General features: G+C 38.4%; 6 protein-coding genes across 11 annotated transcripts; 4 read left to right on the top strand and 2 right to left on the bottom strand.

Moving 5' to 3' along the window:
• Positions 1-574: 574 nt before the first annotated feature.
• LOC128878432 (brefeldin A-inhibited guanine nucleotide-exchange protein 1) lies at positions 575-7,495 on the top strand. The gene is made up of 7 exons (XM_054126635.1): positions 575-1,102; positions 1,313-1,812; positions 1,904-2,301; positions 2,398-2,802; positions 2,944-3,300; positions 3,369-3,680; positions 3,769-7,495. The coding sequence occupies exons 1-7, from the start codon at positions 985-987 to the stop codon at positions 6,770-6,772; spliced, it is 5,094 nt and encodes a 1,697-aa protein (XP_053982610.1). The 5' UTR covers positions 575-984; the 3' UTR covers positions 6,773-7,495.
• Positions 7,496-14,602, bottom strand: LOC128878431 (intraflagellar transport protein 172 homolog). Its single transcript, XM_054126634.1, has 13 exons — positions 14,586-14,602; positions 14,035-14,108; positions 13,785-13,928; positions 13,589-13,701; positions 13,313-13,498; positions 12,192-13,235; positions 11,691-12,137; positions 10,887-11,622; positions 10,249-10,809; positions 9,719-10,162; positions 8,293-9,645; positions 8,027-8,223; positions 7,496-7,960 (listed from the first exon to the last, which is right to left on the bottom strand). The coding sequence occupies exons 2-12, from the start codon at positions 14,071-14,073 to the stop codon at positions 8,086-8,088; spliced, it is 5,205 nt and encodes a 1,734-aa protein (XP_053982609.1). The 5' UTR covers positions 14,074-14,108; positions 14,586-14,602; the 3' UTR covers positions 7,496-7,960; positions 8,027-8,085.
• A 48-nt stretch (positions 14,603-14,650) lies between these two features.
• LOC128878436 (NADH dehydrogenase [ubiquinone] 1 alpha subcomplex subunit 10, mitochondrial) lies at positions 14,651-16,639 on the top strand. 2 transcript variants are annotated; one of them, XM_054126638.1, is made up of 5 exons: positions 14,651-14,738; positions 14,832-14,904; positions 15,108-15,752; positions 15,832-16,224; positions 16,396-16,639. In XM_054126638.1, the coding sequence occupies exons 2-5, from the start codon at positions 14,836-14,838 to the stop codon at positions 16,531-16,533; spliced, it is 1,245 nt and encodes a 414-aa protein (XP_053982613.1). In that variant the 5' UTR covers positions 14,651-14,738; positions 14,832-14,835; the 3' UTR covers positions 16,534-16,639. The 2 variants fall into 2 exon arrangements, with proteins under 2 accessions (XP_053982613.1, XP_053982614.1); XM_054126639.1 differs by lacking the exon at positions 14,651-14,738 and having other exon boundaries at positions 14,745-14,904.
• A 1,004-nt stretch (positions 16,640-17,643) lies between these two features.
• On the top strand, positions 17,644-19,423 carry LOC128879133 (ubiquinol-cytochrome-c reductase complex assembly factor 1). Of its 2 annotated transcripts, none has more exons than XM_054128032.1 (6): positions 17,644-17,823; positions 18,140-18,346; positions 18,489-18,561; positions 18,671-18,837; positions 18,903-19,097; positions 19,177-19,423. In XM_054128032.1, the coding sequence occupies exons 1-6, from the start codon at positions 17,788-17,790 to the stop codon at positions 19,258-19,260; spliced, it is 762 nt and encodes a 253-aa protein (XP_053984007.1). In that variant the 5' UTR covers positions 17,644-17,787; the 3' UTR covers positions 19,261-19,423. The 2 variants fall into 2 exon arrangements, with proteins under 2 accessions (XP_053984007.1, XP_053984008.1); XM_054128033.1 differs by lacking the exon at positions 17,644-17,823 and adding an exon at positions 17,849-17,992.
• On the bottom strand, positions 19,303-20,438 carry LOC128879135 (thymidylate kinase). Its single transcript, XM_054128037.1, has 3 exons — positions 20,156-20,438; positions 19,894-20,053; positions 19,303-19,824 (listed from the first exon to the last, which is right to left on the bottom strand). Exons 1-3 carry the CDS (start codon positions 20,283-20,285, stop codon positions 19,458-19,460), a joined length of 657 nt encoding a protein of 218 aa, XP_053984012.1. The 5' UTR covers positions 20,286-20,438; the 3' UTR covers positions 19,303-19,457.
• A 32-nt stretch (positions 20,439-20,470) lies between these two features.
• On the top strand, positions 20,471-24,596 carry LOC128879131 (uncharacterized). 4 transcript variants are annotated; one of them, XM_054128028.1, is made up of 8 exons: positions 20,471-20,602; positions 20,927-21,068; positions 21,359-21,520; positions 21,608-21,837; positions 21,903-23,043; positions 23,147-23,251; positions 23,337-23,374; positions 23,440-24,596. In XM_054128028.1, the coding sequence occupies exons 2-8, from the start codon at positions 20,992-20,994 to the stop codon at positions 24,270-24,272; spliced, it is 2,586 nt and encodes an 861-aa protein (XP_053984003.1). In that variant the 5' UTR covers positions 20,471-20,602; positions 20,927-20,991; the 3' UTR covers positions 24,273-24,596. The 4 variants fall into 4 exon arrangements, with proteins under 4 accessions (XP_053984003.1, XP_053984002.1, XP_053984001.1 ...); XM_054128027.1 differs by lacking the exon at positions 20,471-20,602 and adding an exon at positions 20,648-20,753; XM_054128026.1 differs by lacking the exon at positions 20,471-20,602 and adding an exon at positions 20,664-20,772.
• Positions 24,597-24,661: the final 65 nt, after the last annotated feature.

Here is a 24,661-nt window from a genome sequence, read left to right as displayed (position 1 = left end):
TTTTTTTCTCGTTTTTATACTTTAATACTTACCTCTTATACTTACCTCTTTTATCAGGATCACATAATGAGAAAGGAGGTGGCAAAGAAATGAATGGAAATGAAGGGAAATAAATGGGAAATGTAGAGAAATTAAAGAGGAATGTGCCAGGAAATGGGGGAAAATACAGAAAATAAAGGAAAATTAAAGTTAATTGTGCGAGTAAATGAAGAGGAATTGAAGGGAAATTAAAGGGAAATGTCACAGAAAATGAAAGGAAATTGAAGGGAAATGTGTCAGTTAATGCTACAGTCATTGGTCGAAGCTGCAGTCAGACTGTCATCGAGATGGAATTTTTGGTATAGTTTTCGAATTCGACGCATACGCATTCAAGTCACACTTTTGGTATAAAGATGTCGAAGTACTAAACCCCACTGAACTGTTCTAATACTGTTAAATTGTGAGATCATTGTTTATTATAACAATAATCCTGATGAAATTCCTCGAAAATACGCGTTGGAAATCGACACATAAAAAAATGGTAGAGTTTCGCCTCTATAAGAGTAGTTTATGATATTTTTTCACGTCACGAGATGTCAGTGTGAGTACTGGGCTCACCTTCAACGTCTTGAATTGTCTGCTTTGGTGTGCTCCGATTCCTTCGCTGTTTTGAAGGCTGCGGCCTTTTTCTTATTTCGTAATCGTTTCGCGTGATTTCACGCAAGATGTTTCGACGCTTAACACCGTGACAAAACGTCAGGGAACATTCTTTCGTCGTCGCTATAAATCGACTCCGGAATTTCTGATCGATCCCCGTTTCATCGTCAGTGCTATAGAAACTGCCAATTCCCTCGAAGGGAAAAACACCTCCTCGAGGTGATCGTGAACGATGCACAAGAAAGTTATGGGAGAATTGCTTGGAATATCATGAAGATGCGTGTCTCGAATCGAGTCGCGTATTCTTCCATGCCAGCCTAGCATAGGGCTCAGCTTGGCCAGGCGACGATGCAAGATAACTCTAAAGAAATGTTCATCATTAGAGCATTGGAAAAGATCCTGTCCGACCGAGACGTCAAACGGTCGCACCTCTCTCAACTCAGGAAATCTTGCGAGGCTGCCCTTGGTAAGTGTGCTCCACACAACAAGGTCTGGAAGACGAGAGAATCAACTCCGAGTACCTACTATTGACTGCCCTGTATCGAGTCTTTTAGTTGCATCAATTGTCTTTTAGAAATATGTTTGTAATTTGCACACTCTGTCGCAGCTGAAAGAATTAATTTCATTATTTATCTAACTTCTGTTAAATTAATATTATTCCTGTATTCCTTCATAGATAACTTACGAAATGAGATCAAGGAAGTATCAGGCTCGCAGGTTTCAACTGCTTTACCCCAGCCTCGCAGCGAGTCATACGTCATATCCGCTGAAAGATATTTTCTGCCATTCGAACTGGCTTGTCAGAGCAAGTCACCAAGAATCGTGGTCACTGCTCTGGATTGTCTGCAGAAACTAATCGCGTATGGCCATCTTACTGGAAATGTACCTGACTCCATAGAGCCAAACAAATTATTGATTGTGCGCATTGTTGAAACAATTTGCGGATGCTTCATAGGGCTACAGACAGACGAGGGTGTACAGCTGCAGATTATAAAAGCCCTTCTCACAGTAATGACAAGTCAGCATGTCGAAGTTCACGAGGGCACTGTGCTGCTTGCCATACGCGTTGTTTACAACGTTTATTTGGTCTCTAAAAACCTCGTCAATCAGACTACTGCTCGGGCTACGTTGACACAGATAATCAATGTTATTTTCGCAAGGATGGAAACACAAGCGGTAGATAATAGAATGTTTCATCATTTTGTTATTATACATATTAGTAATTATATTAAATTTTTATAAAAACACTCTTGGTTTGTGGTATCAGGAAGAAGAAAGCGTTCGGAATGAAGTAGAACAATCGGAAATAATTGTTCATAACGCCAACTGTACTTCTGGAAGTGAGCTAGAAACTGAAGCAGCGAACAACGAAGAGGCATCGACGGAAACGAGTCAGGAGCCCCAGCTAATCGTTCGAGGAATTCTGGAGGATGTCGTGAACTCTGTTGTGCCAGAGGACTGCACCAGTACAACGATAGTGATTTCAGAGGATGCAAGTTTGGACCAAGTGCCTATGGATGAAAACTCTGACGAGGCAGTTACGGAGTCTGACAATATGGTCAGGGCAAAATTCACGCATGTCCTACAAAAGGATGCCTTCTTGGTTTTTAGAGCACTTTGCAAGCTTTCCATGAAACCGCTTCTGGATGGCAATTTGGATCCCAAGTAATAACATTTCTACTAAAAACTTTATATACAGGCTTCCTTTATGCAAGTATTTTTTCCAGAAACATTATTAATGTCGCTGCTACATTGTTTTAGGTCACACCACCTTAGATCGAAGATACTCTCCCTGCAGCTGCTTCTTGGCATACTGCAAAACGCAGGGCCAGTGTTGCGTTCAAACGAAATGTTCGTCATAGGCATAAAACAGTACCTCTGCGTCGCCCTCTCCAAGAACGGTGTCTCCTCAGTTCCTGAAGTGTTTGAACTTTCGTTGGCATTGTTCCTCACGTTACTGGCACGTTTCAAAGTGCACTTAAAGATGCAGATAGAAGTGTTCTTCAAGGAAATCTTCTTGAACATTCTGGAAACTTCAAGTAGTTCCTTTGAGCACAAGTGGATGGTGATCCATGCTTTGACACGCATTTGTGCGGATGCACAAAGCGTCGTTGACATTTACGTGAACTATGATTGCGACCTTTCTGCTGCAAATTTATTTGAGAGGTGGGAAAATGTAAATAAAATAGTAGGGATGGGTAGACGATGGCTTATATGACCGTCGCACATATTTGGAGATGTACGAGCCATTATTTACCCATCTACTTTGTCAGTAGTGACAATCTATATTTTTTTTCTTTCTTGCAGACTCGTGAATGACTTATCAAAGATCGCGCAGGGTAGGCAAGCACTAGAATTGGGTGCCTCTCCTAACCAGGAGAAATCCATGCGTATCAGAGGACTTGAATGTCTAGTTTCGATCTTAAAGTGCATGGTCGAGTGGAGCAGAGACTTATACGTGAACCCAAGCGTTCCAGCAGACCAGCAGCTACCACTAGAGCCACTTGATCCCCCTGTAGAGCTTCCGTTGCCACGTTACGGAAGCGCAGGGAGTCTGTCCTCCGCGAACTCCAGCTTGGTAGGCAACAAAGAAATTCCTGACTCGCCTGAACAGTACGAAGTGCAGAAGCAGCAAAAGGAAGTCTGGGAGACGGGAATCGAAATGTACATAGTTGCCCTTTATTTGTCTACCTATATCTATACGCTTTATTAAAGAGTATTTGTACCTCTAGCTTCAATCGAAAGCCAAGCAAAGGAGTACAGTATCTTCAAGAGCAAGGTCTTCTGGGTAATTCATCGGAAGATGTAGCTCGTTGGCTCCACATGGACGAACGACTCGACAAAACAGCGATAGGCGATTTTCTCGGCGACCATAATCACAATCAGGTGATGTACAGCTACATTGATCAAATGAACTTTGCCGATCGTGATTTAGTTACAGCTCTCAGATACTTTTTGGAGGGCTTTAGGCTGCCAGGCGAAGCGCAAAAGATCGATCGGTTGATGGAGAAGTTCGCCAGCCGGTACTGTGAATGCAATCCAAAGTAAGTACCCATGGAACACTGAAATTGGTCTCCTCTGTTGCTATAAAATAACTCGAACGTTAATGGAAAAATTTTCTTTATTTTTTAGCAACGGCTTATTCACAAGTGCCGATACTGCTTACGTGTTGGGTTTCTCTATCATCATGCTTACCACCGACCTTCACTCACCTCAGGTTAAAAGTAAAATGACAAAAGAGCAATACATTAAATTGAATCGACGTATAAGCGACAACGAGGATCTGCCAGAGGAGTATTTATCAAAAATTTACGACGAAATAGCGGGCAACGAGATCAAGATGAAATCTAACCCCAACCGACCTGGAAAACAAGTAATATCCAGTGAAAAGAAGCGAAGGCTTTTATGGAACATGGAAATGGAAGTAATCTCTACTGCGGCCAAGAACCTGATGGAATCTGTAAGTCACGTTCAAGCGCCATTCACCACTGCCAAGCATTTGGAGCATGTACGGCCCATGTTTAAAATTGCTTGGACACCATTTTTGGCTGCGTTCAGTGTCGGTCTTCAGAACTGCGACGACCCTGAAATCGCTTCTCTGTGTTTGGACGGCATCAGATGCGCCATACGTATCGCTTGCATATTCCACATGATGTTGGAACGCGATGCATACGTCCAAGCATTGGCGCGATTTACTTTGCTGACTGCAAACTCTCCTATCACGGAGATGAAGGCGAAGAACATCGACACTATAAAAACTCTGATTACTGTCGCTCATACCGATGGCAACTACCTCGGCAGCTCTTGGTTAGACGTTGTGAAATGTATCTCACAGCTCGAGCTGGCGCAGCTGATCGGTACAGGAGTCAGACCGCAGCTTCTGGGTCCTCCATCGAAGCCACATTTTCCTTCGCCATTGGTGAATTTCACTCTGACTCACAATAGCTCACATCAAACCAACAATTTGAATCTCAGTTCGCTTGACCCAAGCGTAAAAGAATCGATAGGGGAAACAAGTTCCCAAAGCGTAGTAGTGGCTGTCGACAGAATATTCACTGGGTCTACTAGATTAGACGGAGATGCGATCGTAGAGTTCGTGGAAGCTCTTTGTCAGGTCTCTCTGGAGGAATTGTCCCATCCGACTCAGCCACGCATGTTCTCTCTAACTAAGATAGTTGAAATCTCTTACTACAACATGGGTCGTATCAGGCTTCAATGGTCCAGGATCTGGCAAGTGATAGGAGATCACTTCGACAGGGTCGGCTGCAGCCCCCGTCAAGAGATCGCATTCTTCGCCGTTGATTCCTTGCGACAACTTGCAACGAAGTTCATCGAGAAAGGAGAGTTCGCCAACTTCAGGTTTCAAAAGGATTTCCTGAGACCCTTTGAGCATATCATGAAAAAGAACAGATCACCGGTAATTAGAGACATGGTCGTCCGCTGTGTAGCTCAAATTGTTCATTCGCAAGCTCCTAACATTCGATCGGGATGGAAGAATATATTCAGTGTTTTCCATCACGCTGCCAGCGACAGAGACGAAGCTGTTGTCGAGCTGGCGTTTTCTATGACGGGCAAGATCATCAATGAATTATACGCCGAAGACTTCAGTATCATGGTCGACTCCTTCCAAGACGCGGTCAAATGCCTCAGTGAATTCGCTTGCAACGCCTCCTTCCCAGAAACAAGCATGGAGGCTATAAGATTGATACGTTCTTGCGCTTCTTACATAGATGCTAATCCGAATCTTTTCACGGAGGTCATGATGGATGACAGTGGAATGGTGTCCGAAGAAGATAGAGCTTGGGTAAGGGGATGGTTTCCTCTGCTATTCGAGCTATCTTGCATAGTGAGCAGATGTAAATTAGATGTACGAACAAGAGCACTGACTGTTTTGTTCGACGTTGTGAAGACACATGGAGCATCTTTCAAACCACATTGGTGGAAGGATCTTTTCCAAGTTCTATTCAGAATATTCGACAATATGAAGCTTCCGGAGCAACACACGGAGAAAGCAGAATGGATGACCACCACGTGCAATCATGCTCTGTACGCCATCGTGGACGTGTTCTCGCAGTTCTACGACACCTTGGGTCCACTCCTCTTGGAGCAACTCTATTCACAGTTACTCTGGTGTGTACAACAAGACAACGAACAGCTAGCAAGATCAGGCACCAACTGCCTGGAGAATCTGGTGATCAGTAACGGGATCAAGTTCGATGAGAAAACATGGGAGAAAACCTGCTGCTGCGTCCTTGACATCTTTGAAAGCACCTTGCCATCAGCACTTCTGACATGGAAGCCACAGTCGCCCAACAAGGAATCTGACCTGGACGTGATCATTGGTGAAGTGGACAACCACGTGGGTATCCTAAAGAGAAGCAACAGTTCCCAGAGCCTAACGAATGGCGAAACTGTGAAGAACAGAGTCTTTTCCGCGCTGCTGATCAAGTGTGTGGTCCAGCTGGAACTGATCCAAACGATAGACAACATCGTGTTTTATCCTGCCACGTCGCGCAAAGAGGACCAAGAGAACCTAGCGCTGGCGCAGGCGGACATGTTCAACGGAAAGTCCTCTGAGCTGGGTGTCAGAGCCGGTGCTGACCAACAAAAAGAAGAACAGGGCATGTACTGCGCCTTGACGACCACGCACCTTCTGCAACTGGTCGAGTGCCTGCTGAAGTCACACCGGTTCGCCAAAAGTTTCAATTCCAACCACGAACAGCGGAACGTTCTCTGGAAAGCAGGATTCCGCGGCAACCTGAAACCAAATCTGCTGAAGCAGGAGACTCAGTCTCTGGCCTGCGCGCTGCGCATTCTCTTCAAGATGTACAGCGACGAGGCTCACAGAGCAGATTGGAACAAAGTAGAAAGCAGGCTGGTCGAGGTGGCCTGTGAGGCACTAGAGTATTTCTTGGCGTTGTCGAACGAAGCACATAGAGACGCCTGGACACCTATTCTGCTGCTCCTTCTGACCAGGATCCTCAAGATGAGCGACAATCGGTTCGCCGTTCACGCCTCCAGCTGCTACCCCTTGCTCTGCGAAATGATGTGCTTTGATCTCAAGCCGGAGATGCGGTCCGTTCTGCGGAGATTCTTCTTAAGGATTGGCCCTGTATTCAGGATCACTCAGCAGTAGTAATTAGTCGTTGAGAAGATAACAGTTGCGTTCTTGATCACTCAGTGGTTGTACAGGATCGGTGTTCGCGACTGGGTTTGAATGTATTTCCAGGGTGCAGCATAGAAATGTCTTGTATAGTTTTGGTTAATTAAGTTCCTTGGTATGCTTTCTGTTGTTAGAGATGACTATGTTGTGGGAGATATTTAAACTGAGCTGAAACTTGCAATCTGTAGAGTGGATTAGTCGAATAATTTCATCGGATTAATTGAGGTATATGATTGAAGATTTACGATGTATATTGTACAAGATTTCTAACCGAAGATGATTTTCGATATTTTTATATAGAATTGATTACCAACTTTGTAAGTCCGATATAAGTTGAAAACTTGATGGCTAATAGGTACGTAGAAGTTTCGAGGATTATCTTATCGTGGATTTAAGTATCTTTTTTATGATACATTATTTGAAACACTCTGTATATTTAAAACACTAGAAAATGGTAAATATTTAGATGAAAATAAAACGATTGAGAGCAATTTCGTGACGAGTAACATTATCACCTTCGTTGCAAGCACATTGAGATCAATCACTTAATTTTAATCAATAGCAGATAGTACTGATAGCAGATTTTAAAATATAGTTAACAAAGCTTGCACTGTTTTCCAGTATATTCTAAACACTTTTGTCCACGATTCACTTAACTTTCGTCTGTCTTGCAAAGTTTTTCTTAAATTATTTATTCTTCTTCGTTATTTTTTCTTCATTTTGTCTTAATTTAGGCGACCAAGTATAAGCCTAAGACGCATTAAGGATCTATAGATATATAAAAGAAGAAATTCGAGAGTTTTAGAAATTATTATGTTTCATCCTGCTAAACTTGTACTATTGTTATTAAGATACAGCCTGTGTACAAATGCAACGCGTGCATAGTCTTCACCAAGTAGTCATCTAAGTGCTCATTGCGGATAGGTATTTGGACAACGAGTGATAGCTATCTCAACAACTTGTCAAGGTTTTAGTTATATATAGAGTCAGTTTAAAGTAAGATGTGAGAATCCCATGGACACACATTATGTACGCATGTATATTCACACAATATAGAATTATTTATGCTTAAGTTAGACTAATTATTTACATAATGCAGCCTTATTTAAATAAATTCTAGAGAAATGAAAGATCTCCGTTGTTTCTGTATTTCCACTATACCTGCAAAATAGAAAACACAAATCCTAGTTAGGAAAGAGTTGTTAAAATTTCCAGCGTAACCTTTACCTTAAGTATATTCTATCAAGCATAAGCAGTTTAATGAAAAAGTAGAGTGTAGAATGTCTTCAAAAAGAATAACTGGGAACTGCTCCGCACCACTCTTGAACAAAAGCGAGGACATCGTTGAGCATAGACTCCTGGGAAGTTTGTCGTGCTGTGTTGATTAATTTTGTCCAATCGTCACGATCTGCCACAGCCTCACCCTTATTAAAAGACACAGTAATCGATTGTTATACTACGAAGACAAATGTAACACGACGATAATAATCTACCTCTGCAAACCGAATTGTCGGGCCCCGCACAGGAAAACCTGTCAAAATACAGCCTTGAAGAGCTCCTGCTCCTTCCGGGGAACTCAACGAACCCACATAAACACCTCTATGATCAACAGGTAAGACTTGCTCCACCTTTTGATCCATAGACACCGTAAGCACCCATTCGCGAGCTTCTTCTCGTTGTTCCACTGACATGCTCAGGGATTCTGGCAGCGGAACCTCTGTTGGGAAATCCGTTACAGCCAGGTCATCCACATCCAACACTGTGCTGTCACCTTCCTCGATACATTCTTCCAAGTCAAGGAAATGGTTTAAGAAAACAAAGGCTTCACTGCTTAATCCAGCTGTTCGTGTTTCGACGCCAGCTTCATAGTAGGCTCGGTCAGCCAGAAGGAAGTCGGTGTACCTCAGCAGAGTGATAGAGCACTTTAAAACCAGTCCAGAGAGCACAGGATAATCGCTACACGCACGTTTTACAGCTGCGTAGTGAGACGACTGAAGTAGTCTCTCAAATTTGGATCTAGGCGCAGTAGTAGACTTTAAATTTTTCCAGATGTCCAAGAGAACGGTGCGCAGAAGGGCTAAATGCTTGTACTGGTAATATGCCTCTGAGTTAAGAACACTCTCCGCCAACTGTAGATAGAGGTTAAAATTTTGTGGAATAGGAGGTGCTCCGTATTTAGCATACAATTGCAGAGCTTCAAGTGGCGAGTGCCCTTTCAGAAGTTGTACCGCTCGCTGCGCCAAATATCTGTGCAGAGTTTGAGAGTTTTGGGAGCTACTTGCTGTTTCGAATAGTTGATTCCATTGTCCCTTGCTTGCTAGCATTTCCAAGCCAGCATCCATATCTATTTCCACCAGTCTATCTATCTGTCCGTCTCTCAACATAGCTTCCTTGTACTTATCTTCCAAGTAGGGCTCGATATCTGGTGCGAGTTCTCTTACTATGCGTCTAGCTCTTTCCCACTCCCCTACTGACGCCAACGCTTCTATGGCGTCCTTCAATCTATCTGCTTGCAAGAATACCTGTGCAGCCAGAACATGTTCGCCAATGGCAAACAATCTTGAGCCAAGGTCAGCCCCAACTTGTGTTGTTGTTTCTGGGTCAGCCTGATGAAGCACAATCTCAGCTGCTCGAATAAGGGACGACCTGGGTGCCTGGGGATCAAGAATCAAGATATCCAAAGCTGTTCGCACTTCTCCGACCTCCAACCATTTCTTAGCTTCCTCAAAAGCATCCACCCCAGTCAGAGAAGCACTTTTCTGACCCAATTCGCGTCGAAGATTCGTCTCTTGACTTGGCAAGTACTCTCTACAAACACGTAATGCATCGGACCACATTCCTGCAGCCTGTAATATTTCAACGTTGGATTAAGCTAATTTCTTCCACGTTTATTTTGATCCATTGTTTTAAAAATATCACCTTATAATGATCGATGATAATCTCAGGTTTGTGGGCCCTCAACAATAAAGTTTCCGCAAGAGAATAATTCTGAGATTCCGTTGCATCGGCAGCCCTGGCGATAAGAACTTGTGAAACAGCATCCTGGTTGATTGTTTGTGCCACATCTTCAGCAGCTTCCCAGTCACGAGTGTGTATGTACATTTGGACAGCCTCCATAGTCCTTCCTGCTTTGATGAATTCCTTCTCAGCGTCGGAGAAACGACCAGCGTCCTCCAGCGCCATAGCGTATCTATAGTGGACCTCTTTCTTCTGATCATCATCGGCATATTTGGCAATTTCCAACGCCCAGTCGAACAGTCCAGCTTCGCATGCTAGTTGAAGACAACTGTTCAAGTAGCCTACGCGTATCAGTAATTTTGTTCCCAGTTCTGGGGCTAGTGAACGTGCCCACATTAAGGCGACCTGCCGAAAAATGAGTATCATTGAGACAAGAAATTGGAGATAAAGTTGGAGCTAGACCATAAGATCATTGTTGAACATATATTTACTTGCTGTGCAGCAGCGTCTCCAGCACCCTGTTTGGCGACTCGAAGAGCGTCCTCCCACAAGTTGGCTGATCTGTAAGTGGTAACAGCACCTCTCCAATCTCCAGCAGCAAGATAATGCTCTTCAGCTTCTCGAGGCTTTCCAGAAGCACTCAACTCCTTCGCCAAATGCGCGTGAGTTGTCTCCAGCAGATCTGGCCTGTACTTTCCTACCAATCTCACCATGTCTGAGCGACGGCCTGCCTTCTTGTGCATGGCTATGGCCTTATCATGTTCACCTATGGCAAGGTACAGTTCTTCGGCGTGCTTCAAGTCACCTGCGTCGCACAGAATGGCCGCGTGCTTGGCCAGCACCTCGTTCGCTTCCTCTGGAGTCATGTGCTCTTTAGCCACTTCGTATGCACGAATCCAATTGCCGTTCTGCACATGGACATCCACCGCACGTCGAGCATCCCCAGCCCTAAGGAGGAGTCTCTCTGCTACGTTCTTCTCGCCTATAGAAGCGAAATACTCTGCTAATTTCTCGCACTTCTTTCGTATCGCTACGTTGTCATCCTCGATCACCTGAGCGAATAAAAAAAGAAAATTAGAATAGAGTCTAGAGTCTTCTCTTCTTAAGGGGAATCGACAAAAACACGTACTTGCAAAATCTGCAAACCCTTTCTCCACTGGCGTGCGTTAATAGCGGCATCCAGAGCTAGCGCAGTTTCCCCAGCTTCGATGAAGTGATTGATAGCTGCATCATAATGACCAACAGAGGACAAGTGCTTGCCCCAATCACGCTCCAAGTCCACCACTGAGGTGGGATCTACTTTTCTAGCCAATTCCAGAGCCCTCGCGAATACTCCAGCTTGGGAATAGCATGCGATAGCTTCCAAAGGTTCCGAAGTCTTTTCCAATAGTTCCCCCGCAAGCTCCATCAGATCTGTTGCTTTTAGTACCCTGACAATTTCCTTAACGATAGATTTGTCTTCTAATAGTTCATCGTTCGCCAGAACTAGCCGGGCTGCCCGCCCGGCTCGACGAGCCTCCAGGTATAGTTTGACTGCTCGTCGTGGGTTGGAGACTTCCAGGATAGCAGCAGCCCTAGCTGCTTGTTCGCTTTCCAGCAGCCACGTTAAATACCTGTCTCTGAGTTCTAGTAAACCAGGCCAGCCACGATTCTGTGCCAGGAACAGCGCATCTTCCCATCGCCAATACTTCTGATACATGTTAAGAGCCTGGTTTAATTCGTTCTGCTCCAAGTAGATAGCCTCCGCTGTCTTCAGCTCGCCATTGAGAATTGCGAGCTTGGCCCAACAATCTGGGCTTGAGAGGGGGTCGTTTCCAGTCTCAAGGCTGTACTTTTCTCCAACAGCTATGATATTCTTCAGAAATCTAGAGAATTATAACGATAAAAAGATACTCTGTAACAATTCAAAGAAGAAACCCTGTACTAATCTAACCTGGAACAAGCCACATCCCCCAGAGCTGCATAGCACCTAGCAGCGACCAGCAATTGTCTAGTAGCCATCGCATTTCTAGCTACATTCTCCCACATGGCCTCTGCTTGAGGTCTATCTGCCAGCTCCTCCAGGAACAGTAAAGCTCTACCGAAGTCGTTGTCGTGCAACGCAGTACCAAATTCAATCAGAGGTTCGTCCAGCAAGTAGGCTACTTTTCCACCTAACTCATCCACTGTGACAGAGGTTCGGCCATCTTCTCTGACGATATCTATGGCGTCCCCACGAACTGGGATCAGCGTGGCTACTTCTGGAGCATCCACGTTGTACCAAACTGCCAATGTTTGGTTACTCTGAGCCACGACCACATCGCTGCCCAACACCCAGGAGGCGAAGCTGACTCCGGTTAAGAGTAAATTTCGTCCACCCAAGTCGTCGCTCAACCACAACCTGTATCATTATTCTATATAACAAAAATTCAACAGAAGAAGAGTATCTTGTTACCTGGCTCTCTTGTCTCTTGATAGCAATCTGTGACCTGTTTCGCTTAACTCTAGCCAATCTACGCGCACATCATGAGAAATCATTGCTACAGTGGTACCCGTCACAAGATCCACAAGACGGACTGTTCGAGGATCCAATAAATAAGCTAGCCTTTTATTGTCCAAACTGCCCGATACCTGCCTCTCGTTGATCCTTACACTGACCACATGAGGATTCACCGCTTCTGTCCTCACGGAGCCCAGTGGTTCATTGTTCCCATACTCGACAATAGTCAACTCACCGGCGCAAAAGATGAGGCACACCCTTGGGTACTCGAAAAAGAATTTCTCGCTGTTACTCTTGTCATCCCAGAGAATTTCACTGATCAAGTTCAACTCTATATCCGCGAGTAACAGCGTGTTGGCTGTGCGAGCTACTACATTGTTGTCAGTGCGTCCAAGGACCTTCACATCCTCTATCTCGTATCCTGCCTGGGATCTGATGATTACTGGCCTGTTGCCTTCTTGCAGTGGTCGAATAACCACCTGACTAGGACCCACGTATGCCACTTCGTGACTGCTTCGAATCACTGTTCTCTTTAACACGGTTTCGAATTGTTCCACTGCGCCACAGAGACTACCCATAAGGAGTCTGGAGCCGTCACGACGCCAAGATATTGCAGTGACAGTGTAAAAGTTTGGTAAAGACTTAGTGTTCGCTTCTTCCCAGATGGATCGTCGAGGACTCCAATCCAGTATTCTTATTTTATTCCAGGATCCGACGGCAACGCTTTGTCCACTAGGACTGCAGCAGGCAACCCCGAACTCCTTTTCATCCTCGCGGCTATAATCGAAAGTCTTCACAAGCTTTCCATGGGAATCGTAAAAAGACACTCGTCTGTCACATCCTGCTGCCATGATATGCGACTGAGGCCAGGCTAATGCATATGCAGGTACACTATGAGTGCAAATACGTCCTGATGGTTCATGAGTCCCATCATCTGTTAAATGATACTTTATGATACTGCCATCGGCATGACTTGATAGAAACCCAGTGCCGCGTACACTAGAATTTAACGAAGGTAGGTTTTAGTGTTTCGTATTCTCTAATCACTAGCTGTAAACATGACGATTGAAAGTTACTTTGAAGCCAATGCAATAGTTATTGAGTCAGCTGTGTAGAGAGTCTGAGCTTTCTGAGACTTTGGCAATGCTGCACGAACCTTCCCATCCACCAAACCAACAATAATGGGTCCCTCACTGAGCCATATTAGGCAAGTCACTGATGAACTCTGGCGAAACTTGTTGCAGATTACTTTCTTATCTCCCCTATTGGTATAATATTAAATTTAAAATAATCATATTCTTACAGCTATGAAAACTTTTATACTTTCATGTTTTGCACTAACTACTCTGTACCATTGTTCTCCAATTTTGTAGACATAGATGATACAATCAGTTTGACCCACTGCTATTTTAGTCGAGTCAGGGGAAAAGGCTATGCCCTTGATTAAGTAACTCTTCTTTCCAAACTAAGAAAATTAAGTAGGATTAAAAATGATAGTTTAAATAGCATTTATATTTTAAAGAATATTTTGGGCTCTATTATACATACCTTAGAATCAACAGGTTTTGTGGAAAACCTGTCTCGCTTCACGCAATTGTCATCAAAGAGGTAAATGAAACGATCGGATAAAGCTACAGCTAGCTTCAAGCTATTTGGAGACCAAACTATACCCACTACTCTATTCTCATAATCCTGTTTCATTAGAAAAACATTCCTTGTACAAATTTTAGTCTTTTAAAAAGTTTTCATGCTACAATCATACTTAACATTGTTTAATAATAACTATAGCTAATGTTACCTGCGGGGACATGACATTGCCCAAATATTTAAGCAACATGTTGTTGCTCTGTAATGGCACTTTACGTAAGCTAACTACAAAGGATTATTATTATTATTATTCAATTATATTACTTCATGTTGGACGTAATACATTTCTCTTTATTTCTCTGGGTTACATGAGGTCCATTGTGTATGGTTGAGTCGCTTAGCAACAGTTTTAGATAGACATAGTCCAAACATAATGGAAATCGATGAAAGCTAATAGATTTGACACAGGAACATGATAAAATCAATGTCGAAACAAAATCTTGGATTCGTTCTGAACACTATTGGAATATTACAAAAATTCCATAATATGGGTGAATTTAATTTTAAGGAGTGATAGCGTTTGCATTTCTTAAATCTCCCACAAAGTTTTCCACTATTACGGCGGATGTAATCAAATTGCCAATATTTGAGCATTGTTTCTACATGTAGAGCAATTACCATTGTTATTCGTAATTGCATAATATTTTTATTCAATCATGGGGAATTGATGACAATTTCAATGTTTTTCATCGTGTTTGTTACCTTCAGAGGACTTCAAAGTGCTTCAAAGTTCCTCTGAGCTCGATTAGATGGCACGTCATTGGTACAGTAGATTTGTCGTATTTTAGTGACTTTCATATGGCAGATCTTATCACAGTAGGATCATCACACTGTCACAGTTTTATAGTGTGTACGGTAAGAGAATAACAATATGAAAAATGTTGATTATATTGTTATGGTTCGTTAATCATACTTGCATATATTTCATTTAAGTGATATTCATTCCAGTATAATGGCATTGAAATTCCTTGCCACCATTTCAAAAGTCAGTCCTGTTGGGTGTTCGAATCGATTATGTAAGGTTAGTACCATTAGCAGTACCGCAAAATTAAGAAAAGAGTAACAATAAAATGAAAGTAAATTTTAAAAATGGTCGCTTCGATAAAATATTTTATTAAGACGTGGCTTTTTGTTTATTTAGAAAATATTAGGATCATCGAAGTCAGCAAAGTTATTAAAAGTTATAACTAATTATCATTAATTATTCTATTTTTTGTTTTACAGACTTCGAGAAGTTACAATGTTAAGCAAGTTGCCTCTTTGACGAGGTTAGCGTATCAAAAGTCTGATGCGCAGAAACCTGCCCCATTTCCTTATTGGAGAAAGAAATATGGACTCTACCATGTTATTTTTGATCCAGCATTATATAGATACGATGGAAACACTAAACTGATTGTTGTAGATGGTCCTCCCGCTATAGGGAAGGCTAAATTCTGTGAAAAACTAGCAGATGAATTTGGCTTGCTATACATGCCAGCTCCGACTCATGATGAACTTTATATCAATTGTTATGGGGTGGACATCCGTGAATTGGATCCAAAATTACCATTCCTTTGTAAAAGCTACGATGTACCAAGATATTTAGAAAATCCTAATGACAAAAGAGTAGCACGGTTTCAAATGATATATCTCCACATGAGAACTGAGCAATACATAAATGCTTTGTTGCATATGTTATCTACTGGTCAGGGTGTGGTGCTTAATCGAAGTGTTTACTCAGATTCTGTTTTTGCAGAAGTCATGAAAAATTTTGGATATATTAGTGAACATGTATATGCATATTATACAGAAATATCTACTATTGCAAAAAATTTCTTTTTGAGACCGCATTTAATGATATATCTAGATGTACCCCCAGAAATTGTCAAAGTAAGTTGCACTGTTTGTCATTTTGCATTGTGTTAAAACAGTTAGTTTGATATCGATGGTTCAAATTGTTATGTTACAGGAAAAAATTAAGCAAAAAGGTATTCCCTACGAAGTTAATTCAAAAGTTTTAACAACAAAATATCTCACAGATTTGGAGAATGTATACAAAGAAAAGTATTTAAAGAAGATGGCAGATCACTCTCATTTATTAATTTATGATTGGTCCAAAGAGGGTGATCTTACGTCTGTGGTCGAAGATATCGAGGATTTAGATCTTGCTAATTACGAACAAAAAAAAATGTCAGATTGGGTATTCAACGAGCCGGATGAAATTGTCAACCTGAGATATCAGTATGGTCAGGATAGATATACTATATTTCAAGATATGATTCAATTTAATAAACCTGATCTTCCCAGTGAGATGGTTTGGTCACCTGAAGAAGTGATAGCAATGGATGAAGCGCTTGAGAATGTAAGTAGTCCATTTTTTAACCATTCTTTAAGCATTTAACTGGGTAATTTCCTTATACATAAGATAAGTCATAGAAATCAGAAAAATTAAATCAGAGTTGGCAAGAATAAATGAAGGAAACAATTGTAGTACAAAGAATTGAATGTCATTCATGTGTACTGAATTTTACAGACTATATCTGAAAAATTCCACCCAGGATTCACTGAACAGCTAGGCGATAAAGTTCTTTGGAAACCAGATAAGTATGAGTACCCGTCATATCGTCGAACGCCTCGCGACTTTGTAAACCGTGCAAAATATATGTCGTGAAGTTTGTTACGTAAAATAAACCTAGAAAATGAACAGAGCATTCTTGTAACAAATGGAAACAATTGTTGCATACAATATTATGATACAATAAATTAATATAATTTAAGTGTGTTTCCCCGTCTTAATACTCCTTTAATCATTTATTACTCCAAATCGAATTTTTCGAACACTGTACTACCATTCTAACCTTCAGGGTTAAACCAGGTTAAACTTTGTCTCAGGGCCCTCTTTCGTTTTGGTTAAAGCTTATCAAATCTTGTAGTTTTTGACCTGGACAATCCGGAAATGCAAGTTAAAAGTATAGGAAAGTAATAGTTTAAACGATACGAGTACATAAAGATGTGTGTATTCGACGTACACACTTTTGACAGGTCTGTACGACGCCATATTGGCTGTACCACAGCCGACTCTAATTGGCTGAGCCTACCCATCCTCTGATTGGTTCGCACGGATCATCGTTCAATTCGCGCCTTTATTCAAGTCTTCAATTTAAATCCAATCTCCAATTCAAATAAAATGAGTCTCCAATTTAAATAAAATGATGAATTTATGTATTAATTTACTGGATTGTTCATTGTTAAGAATATTTTATTTAATACCAATGGCGCCACTAGTACTAAAACCAGTACCTTATTATTCTTAGTACATTTCCAGTAATGAAAGTTGCATTATAATGCTGAAAATAATATCCATACTTTAAATAAAATAAAAACTACACGTTACGATGTAAAAATCATTTGAAATAAAAAAATATTTGAAGAAAAGTTTGAATTCCCACAACTCATAAGGCTGGCCTTATGGGACTCTGCTAAAAATATTTTTATATTTTATTTAGAATAAAATTTATACTATCACAGGCTTTAAACAATTATTTGTTGCACCTTTGTTATAATATGTTACTGATTGTCTAGAGGTTATTTGTCTTTGCAATATGTAATTCTACTTGCCTTTCTTATATATCGAAGTAAATCCTAAATTCAAAGAATATTAGAGGCTTTTCAATGTGTTCTATTGTGGAGAATTGATATGTTTTGGATTAATTCATAATTTTAAGTTACTCTAGTTTTGTATAGCGACCAAAAAAGGTTTTAGTAGTAACGTAACTGTAACCTTTTTAATTTTAGCGCGTCAATACTAGCAGAAGAAATACCTCTATATTTCAAATGTAAAAAGAAGATTACATGTTCTTTCTTTTGATCAAAAAATTCAGATAATTGAAGCTCCTAGTAGAAAATCTAAAAAATATATAACAAAATGATGCATTGTACAAGAATGTTAACTCTGAAAAAGGTGTGTTTCTATCGATGATAAAAATGCTTTGATATAACCTACATCATACACAATCACACATGTCTGTTTTATATATTATATTATTATGTACTTATTAACTTGGAATTTACGAATGTAGTAACAAGACTAATTATTTTATTATATAATTTTATACAATTTAATTATGAGGGTAATTCACCTATATTATACCTTTGTAATATTTCAAAGAAAGTAATAATTCTTATAACTTTACTTAAGTTATTATGATAATATGTAACTAATCGCATTTGTTTTTCTTTATGATGGATGATATACATGATATTATTGACTATAAAAGACATTGTTGTCTTCAACAATGAAGTATATAATGGAACGTCAATGTATTATTACCAATGGCATTGCTTTTTCAATAACACCCCAATTTCATAAGTTTTGTGATGACGCTCGTTCAAAAGCTTTGAGTGAAAGTGTAATTAAAGTACAACAACAAGATGGACTACTCTTCAGATTGCTATCTAAAGTGGGTTTACATAAAGAAAAATATGTAAGTATAATTATGTACCAGTATTGGTTTGAATTGTATAAAGATAATATCTGAAATTAATGTTTTAACATATTTTAATAATATTTTTATTTAATAAGATGAGAACAAATTTTCATTGTATTTTTTTTTAATTATATTTTAGCAATCAGTGGCAGTAGGCTATTTAATTTATGAAAACTTAGTTGACGAACTTCAATACTCCAAATTTTTTAACGGTATGTTGTTATTATTAATTGTTATTTAAATTTTGTTGACATAATATAGATTAATTTAATCAAGTTTACAATTTATATTTTTAATTGAACGTTTTGTTTCATTTATTAGATTTTAATATGGCAGACACATTTTTCTCTTGGTTTCTGGTCACAGAATTACACATATGGATGTTACTAGTACGTTATATGGCTGAAGGAAAGGACGGTAAACTTGTCAGAATTTATCTGGTTGAAGCTTTGTGGAAAGATGTCGAGAATAGAATCAAGGCGCTTGGTGTAAGTGATAAATAAATTACCTATTACCTCATACTTGAATGAAATTAATTAATTTTCTTAATCAGGCAATACATCCAAAAATAAAGAAGAAACAATTGTCTACATTATCTGCTCAATTTAATGCTGCTGTAATTGGTTATGATGAAGGAATTTTGTCAGAAGATAGAGTATTAGCTGGTGCACTTTGGAGGAGGTTCTTTTGTTTAGAGTGCAACAATCCAGAACATATTGAGAAGCTCTTAATATATGTAAGGAAACAGGTAAATAAATTTAATTTCCTACACTTTATATCAATTATTATACAATAACTTAATAGTAATTGTATCCTTTTAATTTTAGACTTATTTATTGGACAAGATTCCAGCACACGAAATCCTTAGAAGTACAAAAGTAAATTGGATAGATTTATCAAACATCAGATAAAGTTTTGTATTACCATAAACAGATCTGTATATATTAATTAGATAAAGTTCATGAACCAAATAAAGTAAGCTTATAAAACGAAATTTTAGATGTAATTTTCTCTCACTTTTCTGTTTTATATATATATACATATTTCTCTGATCAACAGTTTTAAATCTTATTAACATTAATATAGAGTTACTCTTTACAATTAGTTTTTATTGTGTGGAGTTATCAAGTGCATCAGAATTGTATAATTCACCTACAGGCAGATCTTTAATTTCCTGTATAACATCTAAAACTTTATTTAATATTTGTGAATGTACTATTGAGATTTCTTGATTCGCATCGATAGTATACCATGTTTTGTCTTTCAGTTTCTCATAATTCTCAGCTACGCATTGCTGAATTTTAATATTTTCAAAACGTTCCTCTCCCCAATTACTACGCATGCACTGAGATTCTTGAGATACTTTGAGTAAAATAACCATATCTGGTCTAGGTAATCCTTTATCAGGTTCCTTGCACCAGGTTAAACTTTTACCAGTTGTAGCCGCTGTGTAAGCAGCACCTGAACTTGCATATCTACGATAATATATATGATTACAATGGCAAATTATTTGTTTGAAAAAGCAAAGCACCTATCTTGATTACCTGTCAATGACAAGTGTAGTACCATTATGCAAAGTTTTCAATATTTCTTCTTTGCATTCCCATCGATTCGCAGAGAATAATAAATGCACTGTCTCTGGGGAGAAATCTTGCTTTTTAGATAAAAACTTGCCTATTACGGCTCCAATAGAAGTTTTTCTATCTACAAGTGGATACAGTATGGAAATTAAATGTCTAGAATATCGATACTCATTAATATCAACATTTGTAACCACAAAAAAGAAATCAGGAATAAAGTGTTTACCAGGGAAAGCGCGTGTTTCCACAGGAATGTTTCGTTTATTCAAAGCCTCGAATAACAGTTTCACCTGAGTAGACTTTCCTGCTCTGTCGCAACCTTCAAAAACTATCAAAGCGCCGCGTCCAGCCGACATTTTAATATTAGACGTTCAAGTAACTATATTTACGTTTAAAACCTAACGATCGCAAGGTGTCACGAAACTGTCATCATGCTTCACGAATTATTTACCGGTGATTACCGGTGTAAACAAATAATACGTGTAACCACAGATTATTATTATAGAGGCGAAACCACGTCACTTTTCACGTCTCAATATGCTAAATTCGTGTACGTCATTGATATGTATACTTGTGTACAAGTATAAAAAATAATGGTTGAACTAACATTATACAATATTATTAAAAAAGTTAGAGCATACAAAAGAACCACTGCTATTTATATACATAAATAGTAAGTTTTTACAAATCCTATTCTACCTACATCACATCTTTTCAGGAACCCCTTAACAATACTGCCCTGCTGTGCACATGTAGTTTGTTTACACGCGTTCTATATTTAAGTTCAACTGACAATAAGTACCTACATGTGATAATAAACAATGGTAAATAACAACGGATAAGGTGCTGAAAATATTTAATTTTATAATTTTGCAAAGGGAGAATATATTTTTGATAAAATATCTACTTGTATTCTTCCTATTTTATTTTTAAAACATATACTCCATTATTTGATGTAATGATCACGGATGAGTTACTATTTTATTGTACTTCGCAGAAGTTTTTTTCAAAGTACCTGTGGAAGTAATAATACATTTTGAAGCACTTTTATTATAAAGCACAATGTCAGTTCAAAAATCAAAAGGATGCCTGTTTCTAGCTTCTTCCCTTTGCGATGGCTTAGAGGATAATAATATTAAGTAAGAAATTTGGGATTATATTGGGTTGTACGGAAAGTTCATGCCTATCTTTAAGAAAAATTCAAAGGCATATTTGAATTTTGATGTATATTTATTGAATTATACATGTACCATTTTGTTCCACAACCTGTCCACCTCTTAAGGAATGTACACATTCTATTTGTTTTCAGCCATTCCGATATATTCAGACCTATATCGTCTACTAAAAATCGGCATGGACTTTCCAGACAGCCCAATAGTTTTTAATTTATGTGGTATCTGTTAAACATAAATAACTTGTTTTATGATAGGCAAGTAACAACTTTACTTTTGAATAAAGAAGCCGATCCTAATACATTGATTCCTACACATGGAGTAACTCCATTTCACTTAGTAATAGGTAACGATTCTGAAGCTTTCGCAGAGGAAGTAACTAAATTGTTTTTGCGCCATGGTGGAAACCCAAATGTCAGGTAATAATGAAACTTTACATGGTTGATAATGATTAAGATCTTCAAGTGTAAGCTATTTATCAAATATTTTAACACTTAATTTCATAGGTCAGTAGATGGGCTGACTCCAGTTCATGTAGCAGCAGCCTGGGGCAGAGTGACAGTATTAGAATTGCTTTTAGCAAATGGTGGAGATCCCCTGTGCTTAGATGACGAAGGACGTAGTCCATTTCATTATGCATTCGATGGAAAATATTACAAAGCAATCGTGGTATTGGGCAAATATTGTGAAAATATTAGAAATGAAGATAAAGCAACTAAGCAGAAAGTGACATTTGGTAAGTTTTATCAAATGAATGTACCTATTTTATGTTTAATATTTTATTTAAATTGTTTGGTTTAGATAAACTTCTAATTAACAACGGAGATATTATAGCAGAATATGCTTTGCTACATACTTCTGATATGGCTAATGAAGATACATTAAATGAAAACGAACTTAAGAAAAATGAAGAAGAGAGATTGCCTGATAACAGATACGAATATTCTTTTAATAACGATGACAACGATTTACATAGTCGCAAGCAATCTAATACAAATCTAGCAGAGCTTCGAATTCGCGAAGAAATGGATAAAGAAAAGTGCCTACTTAATGAAATTATTAATCAACTCTCAAGTTCCTTGAAATCCAGCTCTAAAGATCAAGAGATTAGCAATGAACATGTACAATATAAACAAAATGATACAAGTCCCTTGTCTATATTAAACGCGGATAATAGTACGATTCATGATATGAAGGATAATTTTTCGTTAAAAACTAGAATGAGAAAACGGACTCTTACTCCGAGATATAAACGTAAAATTTTTGAACAAAACAACGCTAGAATTCCATTAATACCTGCATATGATCCAAATGATTCTGTTATAAGCAAATCACCAAATTGTTTAATTGAAAAATCGTCAGAAAGAGAAGGGAGATATTTATCTCCAAACATAATAAACAAGGAATCAAAATTTAGAGCTGTTACACCTTGTATGACAAGAACTAAATCGTTTCAATCAGAATTTAATTACGGAAAAGAAATGGCAAGATCTACTCCAAGAAGGAAAAAACGATTTTACAGACAATATTCTTCATTAAGAAAATTTAAAAGAAATGACGAACTTGCGTCATCAGAAAACACAAGTCCTGACTCTTCTAATTCCTTATCACCAGATCAAAATCGTCCATATAAATTGAATTATAAATTTAATAAACATGTGGCAATAAAATTACACGAAAATAAATATGATGACGATGCGCCAACAAATTCACATTTGATTGAAAATAAGAATGGCATTGAAAAATATGAGGTAAAAGAAAACTTAACGAATTTATGTAATAACAACTTGGAAAATATAAAATTAGAGAATGTAGACTGTATAGAAAAAAATAAGGAAGATTCAAAGGAAGATGATATTTTGCAAAAAAAAATTATGGAAGAATTAAAAAGCAATAATAGCCTACATAGTTCTAAAGAACATTTTAGTACATGCTATTCAAGGTAATTGTATTTCATATGTTTCCTCGAATAAATTGAGTACTCGCAGAACCCTAGGGTTTTAGTGTAGGCTACACTATACTGTATTTTTTTATTTCTTCGATAGTTTCAAATCACAGTCATACACTAGTGTGCAAGAAGAGTATAAACACGAGTATCCGGACGATGGTATAAATTTCCTGGAACGTAGAATTTATACACTACCACGCTGGTAAAAGATTCAGACCAATTATGTAATTTCATTTTAATGTTGATTGTAATTAGTGATAAGTATTATTATTTTGATTTATTTGCAGCAAACCTGTAGACGATTGCGATACAGCCGACAAACTGTGTAAGACAAAAGATATTTAATTGTAATATGTGGATTTCAAAATGACATTTTACCAATTTTCTCAGGGCCACAATCGCTAAATGTAACTATGGATGTATCCATGGAAAACGAAGTAATACGAAAACAATTAATTGATCTAGGTGATAATCCTGGACCAATAACCAACACAACGAAGCAGTTATATTTAAAGCGACTTACATATTTAAAAAGCGGGACGTGTAATCAATTATCATCTAAACCTATTCATTCTAGGTCTCCTTCGAAAGTGAGTTACAGTAAATGTGATTTGAATCCTTTTCTCATATATGGAGACTGGGTGAATTACTTAGAAAAATACAGAATTACTGAAAAGAACGTTTTTAAAGAATTTTTTGTAGTAAATCCTTCTAGAAAATGGAGAGAAGGAATTAGTAAGACTTGTTTTAATTATCTACTCTTAGATCCACGTATAACTAAAGATTTACCCTCGCGTGCAAAAAATATGACAAATTCCGCAGTCTGGTCTACATTCCTGTCTTCTATATTTTATGTGGGTAAGGGTACACGGAATAGACCATATTTTCACCTTAAAGATGCATTCGATGCATGGGTTTCAAATCGAAGGTCTGAAAATACAAAAATTCAAAGTATTTTGAACATTTGGAATGCAGGATATGGAGTAATTTGCTTGCATATTTATCAAAATACCATTCCAGTAGAAGCTTATACACGCGAAGCTGCGATGATTGATGCTCTTGGAGTAAACAAATTAACTAATTGCAAACATGGTGATTATTATGGAATAGCAGCAACATGGAACATAATAGAAAAATGTAATTTTGGGAGATACTTGTTATATCGAGCAATGCACATTTATCTACATGAAGGAGAGAGACAAATATTTCCTGATAATATGTAAAATTTAAACTATATTGTAGTCAGTGACCAGAACTTATTATATGCATTAATATGTTTACTGCTCGTGCATATAAGCATAAGTACTATTTGTATATATAAAATGACTATGATCTCTTCATATTTGTATTACAGCAATAATTGTTCCATTTTTATCTTTGTGATGTAGTTATACTTAATAGTTTTAGGATAGCTTTTAGATTAATCAATACTATTGTAATCTCTACATGTAAATCGGTGAACAACGAATATATTAATAATTGATCAATAAATAAGTGCAATATAAAAATACATAAATAAATGACAGAGCAACAATTTGTTCAAAAACTATTCAATGCGTTTTTAATCTGAAAATTATTTTATTAAACTACGTTATTTAGGTATACACATCAT

The sequence above is a fragment of the Hylaeus volcanicus genome, chromosome 6, assembly GCF_026283585.1.
Source record: "Hylaeus volcanicus isolate JK05 chromosome 6, UHH_iyHylVolc1.0_haploid, whole genome shotgun sequence".
Lineage (NCBI taxonomy): Eukaryota > Metazoa > Arthropoda > Insecta > Hymenoptera > Colletidae > Hylaeus > Hylaeus volcanicus.
This window is presented reverse-complemented; position numbering and strand designations above follow the sequence as displayed.

Excerpts from the sequence above, each read along its gene's own strand:
- LOC128878432 (XM_054126635.1), top strand. The coding sequence starts at position 985 with ATGCAAGATAACTCTAAAGAAATGTTCATCATTAGAGCATTGGAAAAG. Across the intron at positions 1,103-1,312 it reads ATCTTGCGAGGCTGCCCTTG|ATAACTTACGAAATGAGATC; the intron begins GTAAGTGTGCTC and ends ATTCCTTCATAG. Across the intron at positions 1,813-1,903 it reads CAAGGATGGAAACACAAGCG|GAAGAAGAAAGCGTTCGGAA; the intron begins GTAGATAATAGA and ends TTGTGGTATCAG.
- LOC128878431 (XM_054126634.1), bottom strand. The coding sequence starts at position 14,073 with ATGTTGCTTAAATATTTGGGCAATGTCATGTCCCCGCAG. Across the intron at positions 13,236-13,312 it reads ACTATTGCATTGGCTTCAAA|TGTACGCGGCACTGGGTTTC; the intron begins GTAACTTTCAAT and ends GTTAAATTCTAG. Across the intron at positions 12,138-12,191 it reads TCAAGAGACAAGAGAGCCAG|GTTGTGGTTGAGCGACGACT; the intron begins GTAACAAGATAC and ends ATAATGATACAG.
- LOC128878436 (XM_054126638.1), top strand. The coding sequence starts at position 14,836 with ATGGCATTGAAATTCCTTGCCACCATTTCAAAAGTCAGTCCTGTTGGG. Across the intron at positions 14,905-15,107 it reads GTTCGAATCGATTATGTAAG|ACTTCGAGAAGTTACAATGT; the intron begins GTTAGTACCATT and ends TTTGTTTTACAG. Across the intron at positions 16,225-16,395 it reads TGGATGAAGCGCTTGAGAAT|ACTATATCTGAAAAATTCCA; the intron begins GTAAGTAGTCCA and ends TGAATTTTACAG.
- LOC128879133 (XM_054128032.1), top strand. The coding sequence starts at position 17,788 with ATGATGCATTGTACAAGAATGTTAACTCTGAAAAAG. Across the intron at positions 17,824-18,139 it reads GAATGTTAACTCTGAAAAAG|ACATTGTTGTCTTCAACAAT; the intron begins GTGTGTTTCTAT and ends TGACTATAAAAG. Across the intron at positions 19,098-19,176 it reads TAATATATGTAAGGAAACAG|ACTTATTTATTGGACAAGAT; the intron begins GTAAATAAATTT and ends TTTTAATTTTAG.
- LOC128879135 (XM_054128037.1), bottom strand. The coding sequence starts at position 20,285 with ATGTCGGCTGGACGCGGCGCTTTGATAGTTTTTGAAGGTTGCGACAGA. Across the intron at positions 20,054-20,155 it reads GGAAACACGCGCTTTCCCTG|ATAGAAAAACTTCTATTGGA; the intron begins GTAAACACTTTA and ends ATCCACTTGTAG. Across the intron at positions 19,825-19,893 it reads ACTACACTTGTCATTGACAG|ATATGCAAGTTCAGGTGCTG; the intron begins GTAATCAAGATA and ends ATATTATCGTAG.
- LOC128879131 (XM_054128025.1), top strand. The coding sequence starts at position 20,898 with ATGAGTTACTATTTTATTGTACTTCGCAGAAGTTTTTTTCAAAGTACC. Across the intron at positions 21,838-21,902 it reads TAAGCAGAAAGTGACATTTG|ATAAACTTCTAATTAACAAC; the intron begins GTAAGTTTTATC and ends TGTTTGGTTTAG. Across the intron at positions 23,044-23,146 it reads TTTAGTACATGCTATTCAAG|TTTCAAATCACAGTCATACA; the intron begins GTAATTGTATTT and ends TTTCTTCGATAG.